A 20,450-nucleotide genomic window follows, 5' to 3' on the forward strand; every position below is an offset into this window, starting at 1 on the left:
GTGTGTGTGTGTGTGTGTGTGTGTGTGTGTACCTGGTATTCATCACGTTATGGGGACCAAATGTTCCCACAAGGATAGTAATACCAGTAGATTTTGACCTTGTGGGGACATTTCTTAGGTCCCCATGAGGAAACAGGCTTATAAATCATGCACAATGAGTTTTTTTTTGAGGAAGTAAAAGTGTGCACAATCTCCTGTGAGGGCTAGGTTTAGGTATAGGGTAGATGTAGGGCCATAGGAAATACGGTTTGTACAGTATGAAAACCATTACGCCTATGGAATGTCCCCATACAACATGTAAACCCAACGTGTGTGTGTGTGTGTGTGTGTGTGTTTGTGTGTACCTGGTATTTTCTATATTATGGGGACCAAATGTCCCTACGAGTATAGTAATACCAGTCAATTTTGGCCTTGTAGAGACTTGTTTTGGTCCCCATAAGGAAAACAGCTCATAAATTGTACAGAATAAAGTTTTTTTTTGAAAATCTAAAAATGAAAAAAGTTTTGTGTAAGGGGTAGGTTTGGGGTATGGGGATAGAAAATACAGTTTGCACAGTATAAAAATCATTATACCTCATAAAGCATTTCTTTAATCTTAAAATAATTAAAATAATCATGCATTATCAGTCAGATAAACATTTTATTTTTGTAGTATTTTTGTTGTTGTTTTAGTATAGCATGATTTTTTTCTTAGCAAAACATACAAAACACTTGAAATTTATTTGTGTTGTGTATTATGTTATGCAAATCCCACAGCATTATCAGGATCAAAACAAGCATACTTTTTATTAATGTTTTAGCTTTATATGTATATACTGTATATACACACTACTAGTCAAAAGTTTTTGAACAGTAAGATTTTTAATGTTTTTAAAGAAGTGTCTTCTGCTCATCAAGCCTGGATTTATTTATAAATGTTACATTTTTATGAATTATTATTATTTATTTATTTTTGTTATATAAATTTTATAAACTTTATTTATATAAAGTATAGCGAAAACAGTACAATTTTGAAATATTTAACTATTTAAAACAACTGTTTTCTATTCAAATATATTTTAAAAAGTAATTTATTCCTTTGATTTCAAAGCTGATTTTTAGCATCATTCTTTCAGTCACATGGTCTTTCAGAAAACATTCTAATATTCTGATTTGCTGCTCATAACATTTATTATTATTATTAATATTATTATTATATTGAAAACAGCTAATAATTTCAGTAAGCTTTCTTTGATGAATATAAAGTTCAGAAGAACAGCATTTATCTGAAATAAAAATATTTTGTAACATTATAAATGTTATTATCATACTTTTGATCAATTTAAAGTATCCTTGCTAAATAAAAGTATTAATTTCTGTAATTTGGTTTTATATATATATAGTATATACTGACTCCAAGCTTTTGAATGGTATAGTGTATAATGTTACAAAAGCTTTTTATTTCAGATAAATGCTGATATTTGGAACTTTCTATTTATGAACGAAACCTGAAAAAATTACTCAACTCTTTTAAATATTGATAATAATAATAATAAATAATGTTTCTTAAACAGCAAATCAGCATATCAGAATGATTTCTGAACGATCATGTGACACTGAAGACTGGAGTAATGATGCTGAAAATTCAGCTTTGATAAGAGGAATAGATACATTTAAAATATATTCAAACAGCTATTTTAAATAATAAAAATATTTCAAAATTGTACTGTTTTCCTGTACTTTGGATCAAATAAATGCAGGGTTTGTGAGCAGAAGAGACTTCTTTAAAAAACATTAAAAAACATACTCTTTAAAAACTTTTGACTGGTAGTGTATTGTAAACACAGCTAATTAAAAATGTGTTACATGACACAGTGATTAATCCCATATCTGCTGATGAAAGCCTTGATGAAAAATATGTAAAGACATTTCACAGCACTGAACAAAGAAAACAAGTAACAAAACACTGAATAAATAAAACAAGAAACAAGCTTTAGATGTCAATATACTGTTTGTAGGTCAACGTTCACAAGCAGAAGAACATCTTTGTCCATTAGAGTACGTTGCATCTCTTATTTCGAATCGAATATGACTGAAAGTAATGGCTTGTGGTTCCGCGAGTGAGTCAGATGTTAATTTGGTAACCACTCCGACTATTTCAGTGTGTAAGTGAGACCTTTTAGAGTTTGAGTGACTCATTTCTGAGTCATTTTGATTGACTCATTAAAAAAAAAACTAACTTTGATTTTACACTGTAGCCTGGTTGTCTTTTTGTCTCAAATCTGCCTGCAAGCCCTTAACTAAAAAGTTTTATTCTGCAGTGCAGCTTAACCATAGTAGCAATTTTCTGCAAAGCTTAGCTCTTTTGTCTTTAACAAAACAAATAATGTTGGTAGCTAAGTAAGCGATATTGTTTGGGTATTGGGCAACACTGAGCATCACACAGGAAGTGGTATAGGAAACAGTGACAACAGCAGACTTGAAAGTATACCGAAGATGACACCAGAGATATTCGAACATTTGCTGACAAACAACACATCACAAGAAATCTGTGCTTGCATATGTTGTGCTAATGAACTCGGGGCAAAGTTTCTTTGAACTAAAACATCTGCCAAATGAATAAATGAATATGCAAATGGATGAGTATCTTTAACCCACAGGGTGCAAAAGCTACTGAGCATCTGCAGTAGTATTACCTAAAGCTCACACTAATGTGAGTTAGACCACTGCTGTATGAACAGAGACATTATATTACGTTGTGTAATGTGAAATATGTTATATTCCAAAGCATTAAAAAAATATATATTTTCTGGGATATAAATGTAAAATCCAATGCAGCTTCTCATTTAAGAGAGCTTCAGACAGAAGTTTTGAACAGGCAACTGCTAGGTAACTATGCCTAAAAAATTAAAAATAAAATGTTTTTATTATTTCTCAAATTTGCATACTAATTAAAGATCGTGTCATGAACAATTAGATCTCAAAACAATTCCAGTGGCTGAAGGAACTTTTATTGGTTACTCTATTCAGTCCCTGATTAGAATTCCATCCAAACTGCTTTAGGCCGTTGTCTGAACTATTTTATTACAACCATTAATGTATTTTAAATTATGTTACATATAATATATAACTGAAGCTTAAGAATATGAAATTAAACATTTCTCATTCTTTGTGTTTTCTTAACTAGCTTGTGTTTTGTAGCATAGCCTGCTATAGCTTAACCTATGCACTTAATGATATGTTGTTTTTTTACATACATGATATGCTTTTGTTTGATTAGGCATTATAAACAGCTATCCCCTGAGGAGAGGTGTACAAAACTAATTATAGTTGGGCTGTCCAAATGACCAATCAGTTTTAAGGAAACTATTTAGTCTAATTATTTAGATTTCGGGTTCACCTGACCTTTACTGGTTGTTTTTCTTAAGGGGTTTTAGATCAAATAATATATATCTTCTATAGTGACTTTTCTTTGATGACGTATGCTGGACTCGAATCATTTTGCATCAACTCACTTTTACATGGTTAACTAAAGTAGTCAACCTGATCTCATGAAGAATACGTACCTGTGAAAACTTTTTCACAGGACAAGGAATACACACCACCACGTATGTTTCATAACATATTCGATGTGAAATGTCCAGTGGTGTCAAAAGTATTCACATTGTGACGGGCGTCCCGAGGAGCAATCAGCGTCGCCCTGGCAACACACGAGGACCAGCTGGATCCACTCACCACGGACCAATCGGTCACGGCCCAGCCCGCTTTATAAGCAGTCTGCCACAACCAGAGAGGGAGATACATCTCCACATGCATTGTGAGACTTACCTGACCGCTGTATCCTTTCTCCTGCAGAGTCGCCGTGACCGCTTGGTCCCCCACTTCCGGGTTGCACGTTTGGGGTTAAAGCACGTCCTTGCACCAACCCCCTGCACCGGCCACCGTCACCAGGAGACACCAGCACTCAGAAGTAGCCACCCTGCACCTCAAGGAAGACGTCCTCACCACTTCACTCACCGTATTGTTCATTTTACCTGCACTTCTGTCAATAAACGCACCCTCCGGGGCTCACTCAACTCTTGTATTGTTGTTGCTGTTCTCCGCCCGGCCACAAGGTGGTGGAGAATGCGGGCATGAACGTTCCTAGCGCCGGCTGAGAACACCAACAAACAAGACGTTGTTTACACCGCCATTTTGTTGCCCCTCTCACCTCCGGCTGTCTTTTTTCTTTCTTTTTAGGCTCGCTCCTCCCCGCAACGATGGAGGAACTTGTAAAACAGCTTACGGAGGTTAGCGTCCGCCAGCAGCAGTGCTTCGAGCTGCTTACCGAGCAACACAGCCACATTCAAGGGTATTTGGCCGAACTTCGCTTACCGGCCGCCCAGAACATCCCTCTACCGGACCCTCGAGTCACCGCTGCCCGTTTGCTACCCAAGCTGACCGCAAATGATGATATTGAGGCCTACCTTAAGATGTTCGAATCACTCGCTCGCACCGAAGGGTGGGCGAGAGGTACGTGGGCTGCGACACTGGCACCGCTGCTTTCCGGTGAGGCGCAACGAGCATATTTTTCCTTACCAGCGTCTTCCCAAAATAATTATAATGAGTTAAAAAAAGAAATATTAGGCCGTCTCGGCCTTTCTGCAACCGTTGCCGCCCAGCGCTTCCATGAATGGGAGTTTAAAACACGGTTGCCAGTCCGCGCCCAGGCCGCCGATCTGATGCGGTTAGCTGAGCATTGGCTACTGGAAGATTCACCCTCCCCAGCTCAAGTGGCCGAACGGGTAGTGGTAGACAGGCTGCTGAGAGCTTTACCCCGCTCGATGAGGCAGGCCGCGGGTATGCGGGGGCCGAAGACCATCGCCGAAGTGATCGACGCCGTGGAGCTGGCGGACGCAACCTACCACCGGGACGTCGGGGAGCGAGCGCAGCCATTCCCCCGGAGGGTGCCCCAGGAGCGACGCCCGCCGGAAGGCACCCCACGACCAGTACACAGGCCGACCAGCCCCCGCGACGAGCCCATGCCCACAGAACCGTCGACCCCCACCAAGGCTTGGATGGCAGGCTGTGTGGTTCACCAGAAAACACCCCCTGAAGCGCCTACGGCCACTGTCAGGATCCGAGGACGTCACTTCCGCGCCCTGTTGGACTCCGGCAGCGCAGTTTCCCTGGTGCGGCCCACCACCCTTGGGCCCCGGCCAGCCTCCAAGGCGCTGATGCCCATCACCTGCGTCCACGGAGACACGCGTCAGGTACAAACTAACCTCCTTACCTTTCACAAGGATGGTCAAGCCTGGACCTTGGAAGTTGGAGTGCTGAAGGACCTACCTGTCCCCTTGCTTCTGGGCAGAGACTGGCCGGGGCTCGACGCCGCCTTGGCCTCCACCACACAGCCTGCCCGCTGCCGCCGCAAACCGCGGCCACCGCCGTCGCGGGGGTCCGGATGTCGCTCCAGCCTGCTCACGACGGACAGTGGGAGAGAGGGTGAGTCTGCCGGCCAACACGCTAATCTGTTTCACGATGTGTTTCAACAGGTTACTGGAGGAGGAGACTTTGGGAAAGCCCAAAAGGAGGACGACAGGCTCAAGCACTGCTGGCGGCAAGTCCGGGTGCTCGAGGATCAGGAAATTCTGCCGGCCCCTCACCCCCTCCCACATTTCATCGTTCGAAATGGCCTGTTGTACTGCGTCGCGGAGCGACGGGGGGAGGTGAAACGACTCCTGGTAGTGCCGAAGCAAAAGACGGAGATGGTCCTGGAGCTCGCCCATGCTCACCCTATGGCCGGCCACCTGGGGGCCCAGAACACTACCCAACGAATCCGGGACAGATTCCACTGGCCAGGGCTGGAAGCCCAAGTAAAGAGCTTTTGCCAAGCCTGCCCTGAATGCCAACGCACGTCTCCTCGGAAGCCTCCCCCCAGTCCTCTGATCCCCCTACCCATCATCGGGGTGCCTTTCGAGCGGATCGGGATGGACATCGTAGGGCCGTTGCCGAGGTCTGGCCGGGGACACGAACACATTCTTGTCATCGTTGACTACGCCACCCGGTATCCCGAGGCAGTCCCCCTTCGCCAAGCCACCGCCAAAGCCATTGCCCGTGAGCTGTTCCTGCTCTCCAGCCGGGTGGGTATTCCGTCGGAGATTCTGACCGACCAGGGAACCCCGTTTATGTCCCGGCTAATGGCTGACCTGTGCCGGCTGCTGAAGGTAAAGCAAATTAAAACATCTGTCTACCACCCTCAGACCGACGGGCTCGTCGAGAGATTCAATCAGACCCTCAAACAGATGCTCCGGAAAGTGGCGGCCGAAGACAAGAAGGACTGGGATCTGCTCCTACCATACGTTCTCTTCGGCATTCGAGAGGTACCCCAAGCCTCCACCGGCTTCACGCCCTTTGAACTCCTCTTCGGCCGCCAGCCTCGTGGTCTCCTCGACGTAGCCCGAGAAGCCTGGGAGCAGCAGCCGGCCGTCTACCGCACTGTGGTGGAGCACGTGCAGGACATGAGGAGCAAGATCGACAGAGTCATGCCATTAGTCCGGGAGCACCTGGTGAAGTCCCAACAAGCCCAGCAACGCCATTATAATCGGCCGGCCCAACCGCGGGAGTTCCAGCCTGGAGACAGGGTGATGGTCTTGGTCCCGAACGCCGCCTGCAAATTCCTCGCCCAGTGGCAGGGGCCGTTCACCGTGGAAGAGAGGGTAGGCCCTGTTAACTATCGGGTGAGACAACCCGGCCGAAGACGACCCCTGCAACTGTATCACATCAACTTACTTAAGAAGTGGATTGGAGATAGGGACCAAGCCGTCGCCCTTGCCGTCACAGAACCCGCGGTTGTAGACATCAACCCCCATCTGTCGGCCACCCAAAAGACGGAGCTGCGGCACCTGGTCGGTCAGTTCCTGGACGTATTCTCCGACAGCCCCGGCCAGACTAACGTCCTCTCCCACGACATCCGCACTCCTCCTGGCGTCATCGTCCGGCAACGGCCCTATCGAGTCCCCGAGGCCCGCCGGCAGGCTATAGAGGAGGAAGTCCAGAAGATGCTCAAGCTGGGGATCATTGAGCCCTCTCGGAGCCCCTGGTCCAGCCCGATAGTCCTGGTCCCGAAGCCGGACGGCACCCTCAGGTTCTGCAACGACTATCGACGCCTCAACGAAGTCTCGGAGTTCGACAGTTACCCCATGCCCCGGGTGGATGAACTCCTGGAGCGCCTGGGAAGGGCCCGGTACATCACCACCCTGGACCTGACCAAGGGGTATTGGCAGGTCCCCCTCTCCGCGGATGCCAGGCCCAAAACTGCCTTCTCCACTCCGTCGGGGCACTGGCAGTACCGGACCCTTCCCTTCGGCCTACACGGCGCTCCAGCGACGTTTCAGCGCCTCATGGATGTGATCCTCCGGCCCCACCAGAGCTACGCTGCGGCCTACCTGGACGACGTGGTCATCCACTCGGAGGCATGGGAAGACCACCTGGATCGGCTCCGGAGGGTGCTGTCCGAGCTCCGTCGGGCTGGACTAACAGCCAACCCCCGCAAATGCCACCTTGCCTTAGAAGAAGCCCGGTACCTGGGTTACCGAGTCGGGAGAGGCCTTGTGAAGCCCCAAGAGGACAAGGTAAAGGCGATCCTGGAGGCACCAACGCCACGCAACAAGACCCAGGTACGGGCCTTCCTGGGGTTGGCTGGCTACTACCGTTGCTTCATCCCCAGCTTCTCCTCTATAGCCGCCCCTCTGACAGACCTGACCAGGAAGGGGCAGCCGGAGCTGGTGCGATGGACCCCGGAAGCGGAGCGCGCCTTCCAACGGATCAAGCAGGCCTTAACTACGGAGCCAGTCCTGCGCGCTCCGGACTTCAACTGCCCCTTCCTGCTCCAAACGGATGCTTCGGACACGGGATTGGGGGCCGTGCTCTCCCAAGTCCAGGAGGGAGAGGAGCATCCGATAGTCTATATCAGCCGGAAGCTGACCCGGGCCGAGAGAAACTACGCTGCCGTGGAGAAAGAAGCGCTCGCCATCAAGTGGGCAGTCCTGGAGCTCAGGTATTATCTGCTAGGCCGAAAATTTACTCTTTTCACAGACCATGCCCCGCTGCAGTGGATGGCCCGGGCCAAGGATACAAACGCCCGGGTCACAAGGTGGTTCCTGTCGCTCCAGGACTTCCACTTCGATGTGCGCCACCGGGCCGGTTCCAGCAACAACAACGCCGACGGGCTCTCTCGGTCCTGGGCAGCATACACAGGTCTGTCAGGGGTCACTCCCCACCCACCCCCTGTCTCCCCTCTATCTTTTTACCTCCAGGACCAGGACGTCGCTTGGGGGGGGGAGTGTGACGGGCGTCCCGAGGAGCAATCAGCGTCGCCCTGGCAACACACGAGGACCAGCTGGATCCACTCACCACGGACCAATCGGTCACGGCCCAGCCCGCTTTATAAGCAGTCTGCCACAACCAGAGAGGGAGATACATCTCCACATGCATTGTGAGACTTACCTGACCGCTGTATCCTTTCTCCTGCAGAGTCGCCGTGACCGCTTGGTCCCCCACTTCCGGGTTGCACGTTTGGGGTTAAAGCACGTCCTTGCACCAACCCCCTGCACCGGCCACCGTCACCAGGAGACACCAGCACTCAGAAGTAGCCACCCTGCACCTCAAGGAAGACGTCCTCACCACTTCACTCACCGTATTGTTCATTTTACCTGCACTTCTGTCAATAAACGCACCCTCCGGGGCTCACTCAACTCTTGTATTGTTGTTGCTGTTCTCCGCCCGGCCACAACATTCATTACAATTATAGATATTAGGGTTTAAAAAAAAATTCTGTATAAGTTGAAGTATCAACTCAAGCTTTTTACTCAAGTAAAAGTGTAAAAGTACTGGTTTCAAAACTACTTAAAGTATAAAAGTAATGTAAGGAAAAAATGCCATTAAGAACAAAGCTTAGGCCACGCCACAGGGGCCTACTGTGCACTACCCCACTTCCTCGAAAAAAACAGTTTTCTAAAGGCCATAGTGACTATAATGTACTACTAGGGTAGCACTAGGCTACCTGTTTCAGCCGCATATATGCCCATTCAAAATGAACGCATTTCAGTACAATGCAAATACATTAAAGAACCATATATGTGTACTCCTGAGCATTAACATGTGTTTCATGGAACGGAAGATATGATGATTAGTTGCTGTTTATAAGTATTGTCTTATCACAACATTGTCCATCACGTTTTCAATTGCAAACGCTAATTTCTTCAAACGTCTCTCTACCGAACTACATACTGTAGCTTAATTTGCGGCAGACGAAGAGAAAGCAACCGTTTGATAAATGAGCCAGTACTGGAGAAATAATAACTTTTAAGAAATAATCTTTTTTGAGTAACGACCCCAACACTGGCTATGTACTTGCTGGAGTGTGACGTGATTTGTGTCATGTGCATGTGCATGCGATGGATCGCATACAAACCAATAGGGTGTCGGAATGGTATATGTTTATACTTCTCATCCAACCACAATCAAATTCACTCTATCCGGATGGCACGATTTATCTGGATAGGTTTTTTTTTTTTTTTTTTTTTTTAACGATGACAAGACAGAATGAAAATAAGCCGAAATGAAATAGGAGTAACAAGGCTATTTTTAAAATGTAAGGAGTAGAAAGTACAGATAATTGCGTGAAATTGTAAGGAGTAGAAGTAAAAAGTCGACTGAAAAATAATTACTCCAGTAAAGTATAGATACCCAAAATTTCTACTTAAGTAAGGTAACAAAGTATTTTAATACTTCGTTACTTGACACCTCTGGAAATGTCCACTTAGTGGTGCTTAAAGAGTGTTCGGATTTCCCCAGAACTGTGTTAATTTCGTCAACAAAGACGACAATGAAAAATATTCGTTAACAAAAATTTTTGTGTGACTAAGACAAGACGTTGATGGGCTAAAACTAATATCTGACGATAAAAAGTATGAAGAAATTTATGCCACGTCTTTGCTAACAAGACGAGATGGGAATAGAATGTTAAGGACTACCAGACGTTAGGTGGATTCTATGGATTATTAGCTGCGTTTGCATATGTAGTCTCAGTATGACGGCCGCAGTTGATGCAGTTTGAAGTCTACCAAAATGTGAACTAGACATCTGAAACAATGGCCTCAGCAACCAAAAGGTTAGGGATAGGGTGACCAGACGTCTCGTTTTCCTGGGAGTCACAATTCGTTGTTGATTAACTTAAAGTTAGCGAAGGCGGGATAGGCGGAATCGAGCTGATAGAAGTGCTCTTTTTCTCACACACTCCACTTCTTCAGTTTTCATACAGCGCACAATCAGTTCTCAGTGCTCAAATTCACACACAGTGGTCCAAATGTCTATCTGTTGAGTATCCAACAAAACAGTCAGTTATGGCTTAATGAGCGTAAACAGGTGGGTGAAAACTGAATGTGTGTCAGTATTACATGCATGCCTTCTGTTTTAAGGCTTCTACACACTGCACGATTTTAGCAGTCCTATAAGATCATTGCTTATCACACTGTGCGACATAGATCTAATAAACTTGGGTATGACATGCATGTAAACTAGGGATGCACCAAATGTTCGGCAACCAAAATTATTTGGCTGAAAATAGCCAAAAAAAAAAAGCTCTTTTGGTGTTCGGTCGAATAAGCAAAAAGGCTGAATAAATTATACCGAACAATGACGTGATACAATCACATAGAGGCATGCACTAATGCAGCAAACATGTCAGCAGTGTGGAAGCATTCCAAACTGTCAGAGAAAGAAGCAAAAATCATTACAAGCACCGACAGCAGGAGACAGTTTAGTATCGCATCGCATGTCTTCCATGAGAAGAGGAAGGGGTGGTTGTTGCTGGTTACTGTATGATGACTGAAATCACAAAATGGCCTTAAACCATTAGTAAATAAACTGCACAACGTTATGTTGTCTAATACATGCACAAATTGTATATTCTGACAGCGCTGCACAAGTTCGTTAGCCAGGGTTCAAAGTCCAAAGCGCGAGGAAAAACTGCACTGAAACAGCGTGATGAGAATCATTCATAAATCTGCTGCTGTCAGCAAAAAGTAGTACTGAGGTCTTCTCGCGGGTTCACGCCAAAATAAAGGTCAACATTTATAAATGTTAGCATTGTAATTTTACTGTTGCTCTGTAAAATAAAATAAAAAGTAACACAAAATCAATAACAATCATTACAACAGCTCTATTAATACATTTATTATAACATCCTCCTTTGCTCAGCAAGGTTGCATTTATTTGTACATTAAAACACATGCCTGATTTAAGAAGGGGGTCTTAAAAATGGCCAAAGAATATTATTTTACTAACTTATTAATTTTAAGTTAAATTGCGCTTTGTTGGTAGGCTATGTCTATTAGAATGTTACAAATGTTCAGTGTTAAATAAATATTTTTAAGTTGTTGTTTTGTAATTGTTTTCTTTTTTCTTACAGACAAAACTGTAAAAAGCAAATATTGGCTATTTAATTTATGCAATGGTGAAAAACATTGGCAAAATACATGAATGTGATGTAAAAACGCAATCGCAAGCATGCCATTTTAGCTTTTTTTTTTTGATCTCTCATCTTTCAGCTCTTTCATCGCGAGTCATGTTTTTGACAGGATTCATAATCAAGGATTCCACATCCTACGTCCAATTCTATGCCGGCTGAGCTACTGAGCAAGCTAGTATACTTTTAAAAATAAAGGTGCTTCACGATGCCATAGAAGAACCTTTTTGTCTAAATGGTTCTATAAAGAACCTTTAGCATCTGAAGAACCTTTCTGGTTCACAAAATGTTCTTTGTGGCAAATAAGGTTCTTCAGATAATAAAAAGGTAAGCAAGAAATTGTTCTTTAAAGAACCTTTGACTAAATGGTTTGCGTCTTGCGACAAAGTTCCCACAGGTACGCTTTCGTCATGAGATCAGGTTGAAAGTAGTAAATGCTACACAATATTGGCAATATTGCATTTTTTTCAGCCATGTTTAGGCAGAAACTGATTCCAAAGAAGAAAAAGAGCAAATTATAGAGGATCATATACAAGTTTCTACAGCGTTTGACACATAAAAACTATTGATATCTTTAGACTTTGACTTGACCAAGCTATCAAACAGGCTTTTATGCGAGCCAATACCCAATGACCATCAAAGAATATCGTCTACAAATCAGTATAAACAGTAACTAGAGTAAACAGATTTCCCATACAGTAACATCTCTGAATTTCAGAAGTGATTTTGAGCTGTGGGTTCAGTCACTGACGGTTGTTGATGCTAGTAGCCATGTTGGTAACAAATGCATGTAAGTGAGCACTACCCTGTCTCTCGTAACAGATGGTCCAGTAAGAATAGCCCGGCCATTAGTGTAGTATTTATACACTCATCATTAATCTACCATTGAGCTCTTTGGCTTTCATTTTCCAAAATAGACAAGCAGGAACAGAACCCATGTTAAATGAAGGACGTAGCTCTGTCTGTGACTTTTTTGTAGGTACCCTTGGTATACCGTGTTTGTGTGCACAAGGTTAATAAGGACTCAACTTCGCACCTTCTGGCACACCTGTGGAGGATCGACCCAAAGCCCCTGGGAGTCGAGCTCGGTTTCACCACCATATGGCTGCATGTGACAGCTGCCCATAAGTACCGATCGAATGAACAGTGTTTCCTGTCTGTCTCGTGTAGCCAGACAAATCACATTCGCACAAGATTTTATCTAGAGAATCACGTCGCATTGCAATTTCGGATGGAAGAGAGCACGTACTGACAAAAATACACACAAGCCGTTAATATCTGACGTTTCAAGGGCATAACTGATTTCCCAGAATGCAGAAAATTCTATTACATGTGTTAATTTAACAAATGAAGAAGCCCACATGAATTCCACACATTCAACCTTTTTACCACATTGAAAATAGAAGGAAAACATTGCCTGGGAGGCTGACCTTAAAGACGTGATGAGTTTTTCAACTGGAAGGTATTTCCCCTTTTATTCATCTGGTTTCACTCACTTCTTCTGCCTTAGAAAACCTCTGCTTTATTAAGAAACAAATCTTGTCCAAATCCAAACCTGACCTACCTGATATTATCAGTCCCACATTAAATGTGTGCTGCATAGAATGCCGCAGAAAGCTCAGCAAAATTGCCACATGCATCATTCTTTAAGTTCTACACATCGCTAGCCTTTCAAATGTGTGTTTAGTAGGTATTTGGATAATTTTACCACGCCAAGAGTTACTAAAAAATAGGGATGCACCGATACCGATACCGGTATCAGGTATCGGCCTCGATACCATATTTTCTAAAGTACTCGTACTCGTTAAAAGTCCCCCGATACCGGGGATCGATACCACGGTCTGAGAAATGTCCATGTTTGAGCGGCGTGTAAGGGGTTAATCACAGGCGCCGAGTGCCCGCCTCCAGGCCCCGGCTGCAGCTCAGAGCGGGGAGAAGGCGAGGCATGTCAGCCGTGTGGAACTATTTCAAAGTGAATGAAAACGACAAAACAAAGGCAGACTGCAAATTGTGCTCAGCGAAATTGTCCAGAGGAAGCTCAAAAGGTAGCGCATTTAACACAAGTCATTTAATCAAGCACCTAAAATCCCAACACGACAACGAGTACAAAGAGTTTACCAACGCTGCTAAACAAGCACAACACATGCTGCAGCAAACTCTTGCAACTCGTGTTAGTTGCAGTGCATTATGCAACAAGCTATGGTAAACGAGCCAACGTTAACTAGATAAGTAATATTTTAATCGCTAATATTTCAGATTCATTGAAATTACATCGGTAACGTTAATCAGCATTTTTGCCGCAACCAATTTATGAATGAGTCTGCATCAACTACATTAAAGAGAATCGCTTTATTTAGAGTTAATAAAATACCCTACTTGCTGGAGTTCAACATTAATTGAGCCGCAGGCACACACCTGACTCGGGTGTGTAGAGCAGGCAGTGGGCCAAACCACTGTGAAGAAGGGGAGGGGAAACTCAACTGTTTCTAAATGCATTTTTTGCGGGGGGTTTTCTACTTACACGAGTATTTTAGGTATACATATATATTTTTCACAATAGAGAGTGCGATTTTTTTAAAATAATTTTTTAGAGAGGGGGGGGGGGCATGTCCCCTCCGTCCCCCCGGGATATACGCCCATGACTGTAACTGTTTAATTTTTTTTTCTATAATTATTTATTCTCTAATATGTTGCATACAACATGCTTTTCATTTTAAATAAATGTTCTTAATTCCAAACTAGTCCCTTGTTTTTTTTTTTGTTAAATTATATGAATAAAGCTGTTACCTGTAAATTTAAATCATGTTTTTATTAAGTACTCGGTATCGGTATCGGCGAGTACTGAAATGCAAGTACTCGTACTCGTACTCGTTTTCCAAAAAAGTGGTATCGGTGCATCCCTACTAAAAAAGACCCTACCACCGTCAGATGTTACCATTTTATTACCATTCCAATTATTTTTTTAATTCCAAATCAATGCAGAAGTCTGCACATTCTATTTAATGTATCATGTTCAATAAAAGAATAATTTTCAGACCAAGGGTATAATTCAAAATTTTAAAATGTCATTTTGACTTAAACATTATACTTTCAATGTCACCTCACAAAGTCTAGCTGATTTTCATAATTATCAGCGTTTTGTTAACATGTTAATGCACTCACTGAGACATGACTGCAATAAACCTTAACAGAAATCTTTCTTTCTTCACAAAATCTGCTTATGGTTTATTATTTACTTTCAAACATTTAGCCAGTAGCTTACACCAAACAACCTTTTTACTATGCAAAGTGTGAGCCATTGTAAGTGGTTTGACAGTTTAGTACGTTTGAAAGCTATGCCATGCATGAAATCTCATCGAGATGCACCGACAAGACACCCAAAACACAAAAATACTCTCAGTGAAGCTGTGAATCTCTTCCTCTAAAGATACAGCCTAATTTTGAATGTGTGTGCATATTCATTTTGAACTAAAAAGACTGCATATGCTTTAAATACGCTACAATAACAGTCACTAGATTGTTTTAGTTCTAATTTACTATCATTTCCATCAAACTCTTAATACTCTGATGGATGACACGTTTCGCATTTTAACTATAGCTGACAAATGAACTGGAAGATCCGGGTGCAATAATTATGGAGAAAGAGTACACATTGCTCATTTACATTTACTCCTGACATTGTAACAATACAGAGCTGGGTGAAAAACTGCAAACTTGTCCTTGTGAAAGACTGTCCGGGCTTTGATGCACCAATGCATCTGGGTAAAAGAGTTTGTTCATTGCTTGTTGTGCGCAGGGATCATTGTTCAAACACTGAATTTGATGTTTGTTTCTGTGCAGCTGGCCACTCCAGCCCCATCCAAACTTGCAGGCTGTGTTCTCAATCTTTCCCACCCCTAGGATATACAGCATAACTGCCTACTGTTTGGTGCACATGCATCAAAAACTGTGTAATTATTTGAAGAACATAAAACAGTTTGGGCCTAAAATATGATAGATTCCGGTCAAAAAACTGATGCAGCAAATTTAATGGCTTTGGTAGATTTTTGTCATTGAAAACATACTTTTGCTTTTTCAATTAGCAACCTAGAAATGGTGCATGATGTTAGATTTATTTTATTTTTTTATTTTATTTATTTTACATCATAACAAGACCGAAAACTGTTTATTCACAGGTTTAGATTTCGAACTCTAGGTTTGCATGTTGTTGAGGTGTGCGAGCATGTTACCGCTGCCTGTTTTCAATGTGTAGGAATTGTAGAACAGAGGAAATAACAATGTTCAGAATGAAAAACAGAAACATCTGCTATCATGCATATTTAAACATGGTGCTCTTCCTAACCACTCAGCTTTATGAGTGTACACTCTGGAGGGACGTCTCCGATTACTGTCCTTTATTTCTCCTGCTCACCTCCAGGTACACAACTCACACTCGACCATTCAATACCAAGTCGCTCTTTCTCCCTGAACGAGCCAAGCGGCATTATTATTTTATCACAAACACTCTTGCGTTAGCCATTCAATTAGCCCGGCAACATCTTCCTGGTGGCATACATTAGTCATGCCTCCTCAGAGCCAACTAATGATGGCAGAACCGAGATAAATAGAGGAGAGAACTCTTCCCCTCCTCGTTTTTCTTGACTGAGTAGTGGCATCCTTCCTGTGCTCTACTGGATTAAATCTCAATAATGGCATTAAAGGTGGGATAAAAAAAAAAGAGAGAGCCGAACGGAAAACCCCAAGAAACCCAAAATAGGGCACCACAACTTCCTCATTAGCCCAGGAACTCAGACAAGCTCTCCCAGAAGACCTTCCCCTCTCATAGTCTTTCTGTTTCTCACTCTCTCTCACACACACCCAACAATCAAAATAGGCTCTAGTGTACAGAGTGTCTAAGGAATGAGAAATAAAGCGTTGAGGTGCAGGATTAGACTAATCCCTGTGGTCTTTCACAGTCTGAAGGAGAAAGAAATTTGCAGATAAAAAGCCCAAAAAGTCAGGTGCTCTACTCTTGCACTGAAGTTACACAGGCCTGCAAAAAATCTTCTTTTTTTATATTTTTGTGTTATATTCCAGTAAACATCTTCAAAGCAAGATTAGATGAGATGAAAAATTTTGTTTAAAAAAATGTGGCTTGTTTTAAGTCATTCAAATAATATATATATATATATATGTGACCCTGGACCACAAAACCAGTCTTAAGTCGCTGGGGTATATTTGTAGCAATAGCCAAAAATACATTGTATGGGTCAAAATTATTGATTTTTCTTTTATGTCAAAAATCATTAGGAAATTAAGTAAAGATCATGTTCCATGAAGATTTTTTGTAAAATTCCTACTGTAAACCTATCAAAATGTAATTTTTGATTAGTAATATGCATTGCTAAGAACTTAATTTGGACAACTTTAAAGGTGTTTTTCTCAGTATTTTGATTTTTTGCACCCTTAGATTTCACCCTTAGATTTCAGATTTTCAAATAGATGTATCTCGGCCAAATATTGTCCTATCCTAACAAACCATACACCAATAGAAAGCTTATTCATTGAGCTTGTATATATCTAATTTAACCTTATGACTGGTTTTGTGGTCCAGGGTCACATATAGTCTGCATTCCAATGGGTGAAACGTGTCCTTGAAAACATAAATATTAATTTTAGAATGTGTTAGAATTTAGTTTGTCCTCTAGAATTTCCACAAGTTTTGAAAAACCTTACGATCATCTTAACCAGCATGACTTGAGAATGATCCCAAAAGAACACTAAATTTTCAACCTCACATTTTCAAAGTTGACTTTCATACTCTGATACTCGGCTGTATCTTGAATTAGGTTTTATTTTTATTCCCCCTTCGGCAAATAATTGTATCTTATTTCAGTATAAACCTCACTAGATTTGTGCTGTGCCAATCCTATCTTAACATCTTTCTCAACCAAATCTCTATCTGAAGTATCTTCAGGCTTTTTGCTGAAGAACAAGAATAAATATGTTTTAAGAGAAATGATTAGCAGTACACCACTGTGCGGGAGCCAACCAAGCTTTTTAAACATTCAAACAATCGCTTTATGCGCTTCTTGAGGCTCTCAATATTTCACCAGCGGTGTGATCAGCCTAAACTAGTGTGCATGACTGTGTAAGTCTGCCAAAGAGAAAAGAAGCTTATAACAAAAAAGATCTGTGTTGTAATGGACTCTGATAGATCTGTATTGGAATATATTCAAGCCAGCCATCTGGCAGCTTGTCTATCTGACAGCTTATTTTATCAAGCTCTGCTTTCAACATGTGTGACAGCACTTTGGTGGGGTTACGTGATGGGAAGGAATCGATACGTCGGAACCCAGCCCGACACACAGAGAATGAGAGCGAGGGAGAGAAGAACATGTCAACAGCAAATTTACAGGTCTGCTGGACTGTCATTTCTTTTCTTTGATTATATTTCTTACCGACACGTCTTGATAGAGTAATCAGTTTTACGAAGGAGATCCAGCACCGAATCATCTCACACAGGCCACTGTAGGTCTGTGCAACAGATAGATTTCTTGTAGACTCTTGCCCCCCTACAGCTATTTAAAGAGAAACATAATTGCACAGCGGGGCCCTTTGTTCCCAAAGTATCTCTGACAAGCGCTCTCTTTCAGTGTCACATTTACTCCACTGATACAGTGTAAAGCAGCACCAGATGTACTTGTTTGGGGCCAGATGATTGCCCTCACAGATTTCACATAAACAAATGCCTACGGGTAAAATCTAGGGGTTGAAAATCTTTGCAAATAATAAACTCAAAAAATGCATGAGCTCTGAAAACAAATCTAAGCTACCTTTTAGGATTACCAATCCACATTAAATATTGTACCTGTAGCTAGTCACTGCATGGGGCATCACCCTTTGTGCCTTACTTTCTACTTCTAAAGAATAGATATTAGCAGATTAAGGTATTAATATTTCCTCTATTCATACAGTGTAGATTATTTAACAGGTACAAAGATGTACTATTAAGAGAATTGACTGAGCGACTAGCTGTTAGACCCCAAAATATACAACTTTTTTTCTTGACAGAATAGGCGTAAGTACAAGTTTCATAAATTTTGACACCTGACAAAATGTGCTACCAGTGTTGTAATTTTAAAAATGACCGTTTAGGTAGATCTTTTTACAGTATGTTCAAATCACACAGATTCCATTATAGAATTTTTGCAGAATTTTCTAATCACAAAAACACTAGAAACCTATGTATCTAGGCTACTACATACACCTACTACTGTTGCAGTCAGTACCTAATACTGATTTTAATGTCACCAATCATAAGTGCACACATTGTTGTGATAATTACATTCGAATTAAGTCACTTGCAATTTAGTGAGTGAGTCAAATGTTGATTCAGTACCTGATCTGAAGAATTCAGTGAGTTCACTCATGATGAGCAAAATCGATAACACTTGTTTCGTCGAGTCTGTTTGAACGATTCACTGAAAGAGTCATTTGTTCCTGAATCGGATTTGGAGGCGTTGTTTGTTTGTTTTTGTGTGAAGCCGGTGAGGACAACCTGAGAGAATAACGTGTTTTCCTGGTATTATTTTATCTCTTTAATATCATTACACTCTTAACACATTTACACATTAACTCTTAACTCGAATTAGACCTATTTTTTCTCAGAGTGATAGATATATGAGCTATATCGACTCCAGGTTTCTCCAGACCTAATAAACGTTTAATAAGTTTGCGTTAGATAAGTCTTAATAAAAGCCTCAGTTCAATGAATAATTAGCAAGCCGATTAAAAACAGATAAACTTGCTAATACTAAGCGCGCAAAGGTGTACGGGCGTTGGAGAGAGTTAAAGGGAGCAGCGTGTTCAGGTCTCTTACCGGAGCAGTTCCATCCGGTGGGTGTTTGACAGTCGCTCAGCGATGATGGGAAGGCGCAAAGTTGTTTCACGGGTAATATACAAAAAAAGCAATAGGTTGTAATTAAAACTACATGTGTCCGGTTCTCCTGCCGCGGTCTGCGTGTCTGTCGCAGCACAGCGCAAAGAGCCATCTCAGTTCACCGGGAATGACACGGGGACATGAACCGAGGGATCCGATCCCACGACGAGCGCAGGCGACACAGATCTCAGCCGCGGTGCAGTGATACACATCTTCCGGGCAATGCTGCGATGATCCCCATGTATGTATGTGCTCTGATACCGGTGCGGTTGGACTGTCTTGACAAGTGGAAGTGTCCGGTTGCAGTTATGAACTCAAAGCTGAGATGAAAAGATATAAACATCCAAGCATGGACCTGAAAAAGCTGTCCGAATCCACTAGTTGATCATGTTGAGCACTCCTTTCTGAGGGGAAAATAATGCTGAAGCGCTGGCTTTAGTAGCTATCTCACTCTCTCTTTCTGTATGAGGTCTGTCTGAGAGTGTCTTGTTCGGCTGGTGTCTGGCTCTGACTGTGAGGATGAGGATGATGATGGTGATGATGAAGGTGAGAGGTGGGCACACGCATCGGCGGCGCGGATTGGCTATAGAGGGTGTAGCGGGTACCGAGCCGTGTAATTCAGCATCACAAGCAGAGATCAAGAGTGCAACTTCCGTTACCTTGGGAGTAAAGGGAAATAGCATGCAGGAGATGTTTATACTTATTCAAGACATTCGCTTTGACAAAAAAAATATATAGTTCAACTTTACTTGAGTACAAATGATTCTGCTGACTTTTACTCGAACTAATATGTTAACTCATTTCTCCAGACATTACTTTTGTGACTAAATAACACAAATGTAAACTGCTCGCGGATGTCCGATTCGAAATGGCTTGAATGAATCATTTGAGTCGATTCTTTTCCATTTAGGCTACCTGTCACACGGGTTGGCAAAGCTGTCTGAGCAATTTGTTTTGTGAATCACGAATCTGAATCAAATCACACAAGATCACTCTGGAACAAGCAATTGGGTGAAGATAATATTCACAAGGTTTATACAG

At 42.5% G+C, this 20,450-nt stretch overlaps 1 protein-coding gene across 1 annotated transcript in view; it reads right to left on the reverse strand.

Annotated features, from left to right (window-relative positions):
- Window positions 1–19,903, reverse strand: part of tmeff2b (transmembrane protein with EGF-like and two follistatin-like domains 2b) — a 113,877-nt gene extending 93,974 nt beyond the window's left edge. The window contains exon 1 of the mRNA XM_073851960.1: window positions 19,350–19,903. Coding sequence (XP_073708061.1) covers window positions 19,350–19,521 — 172 coding nt within the window. The 5' untranslated portion in view covers window positions 19,522–19,903. The remainder of the gene's footprint in view (window positions 1–19,349) is intronic.
- Between the last annotated feature and the right edge of the window lie 547 nt (window positions 19,904–20,450).

This window comes from Garra rufa, chromosome 12 (genome assembly GCF_049309525.1).
Source record: "Garra rufa chromosome 12, GarRuf1.0, whole genome shotgun sequence".
NCBI classification, from domain to species: Eukaryota; Metazoa; Chordata; class Actinopteri; order Cypriniformes; family Cyprinidae; genus Garra; species Garra rufa.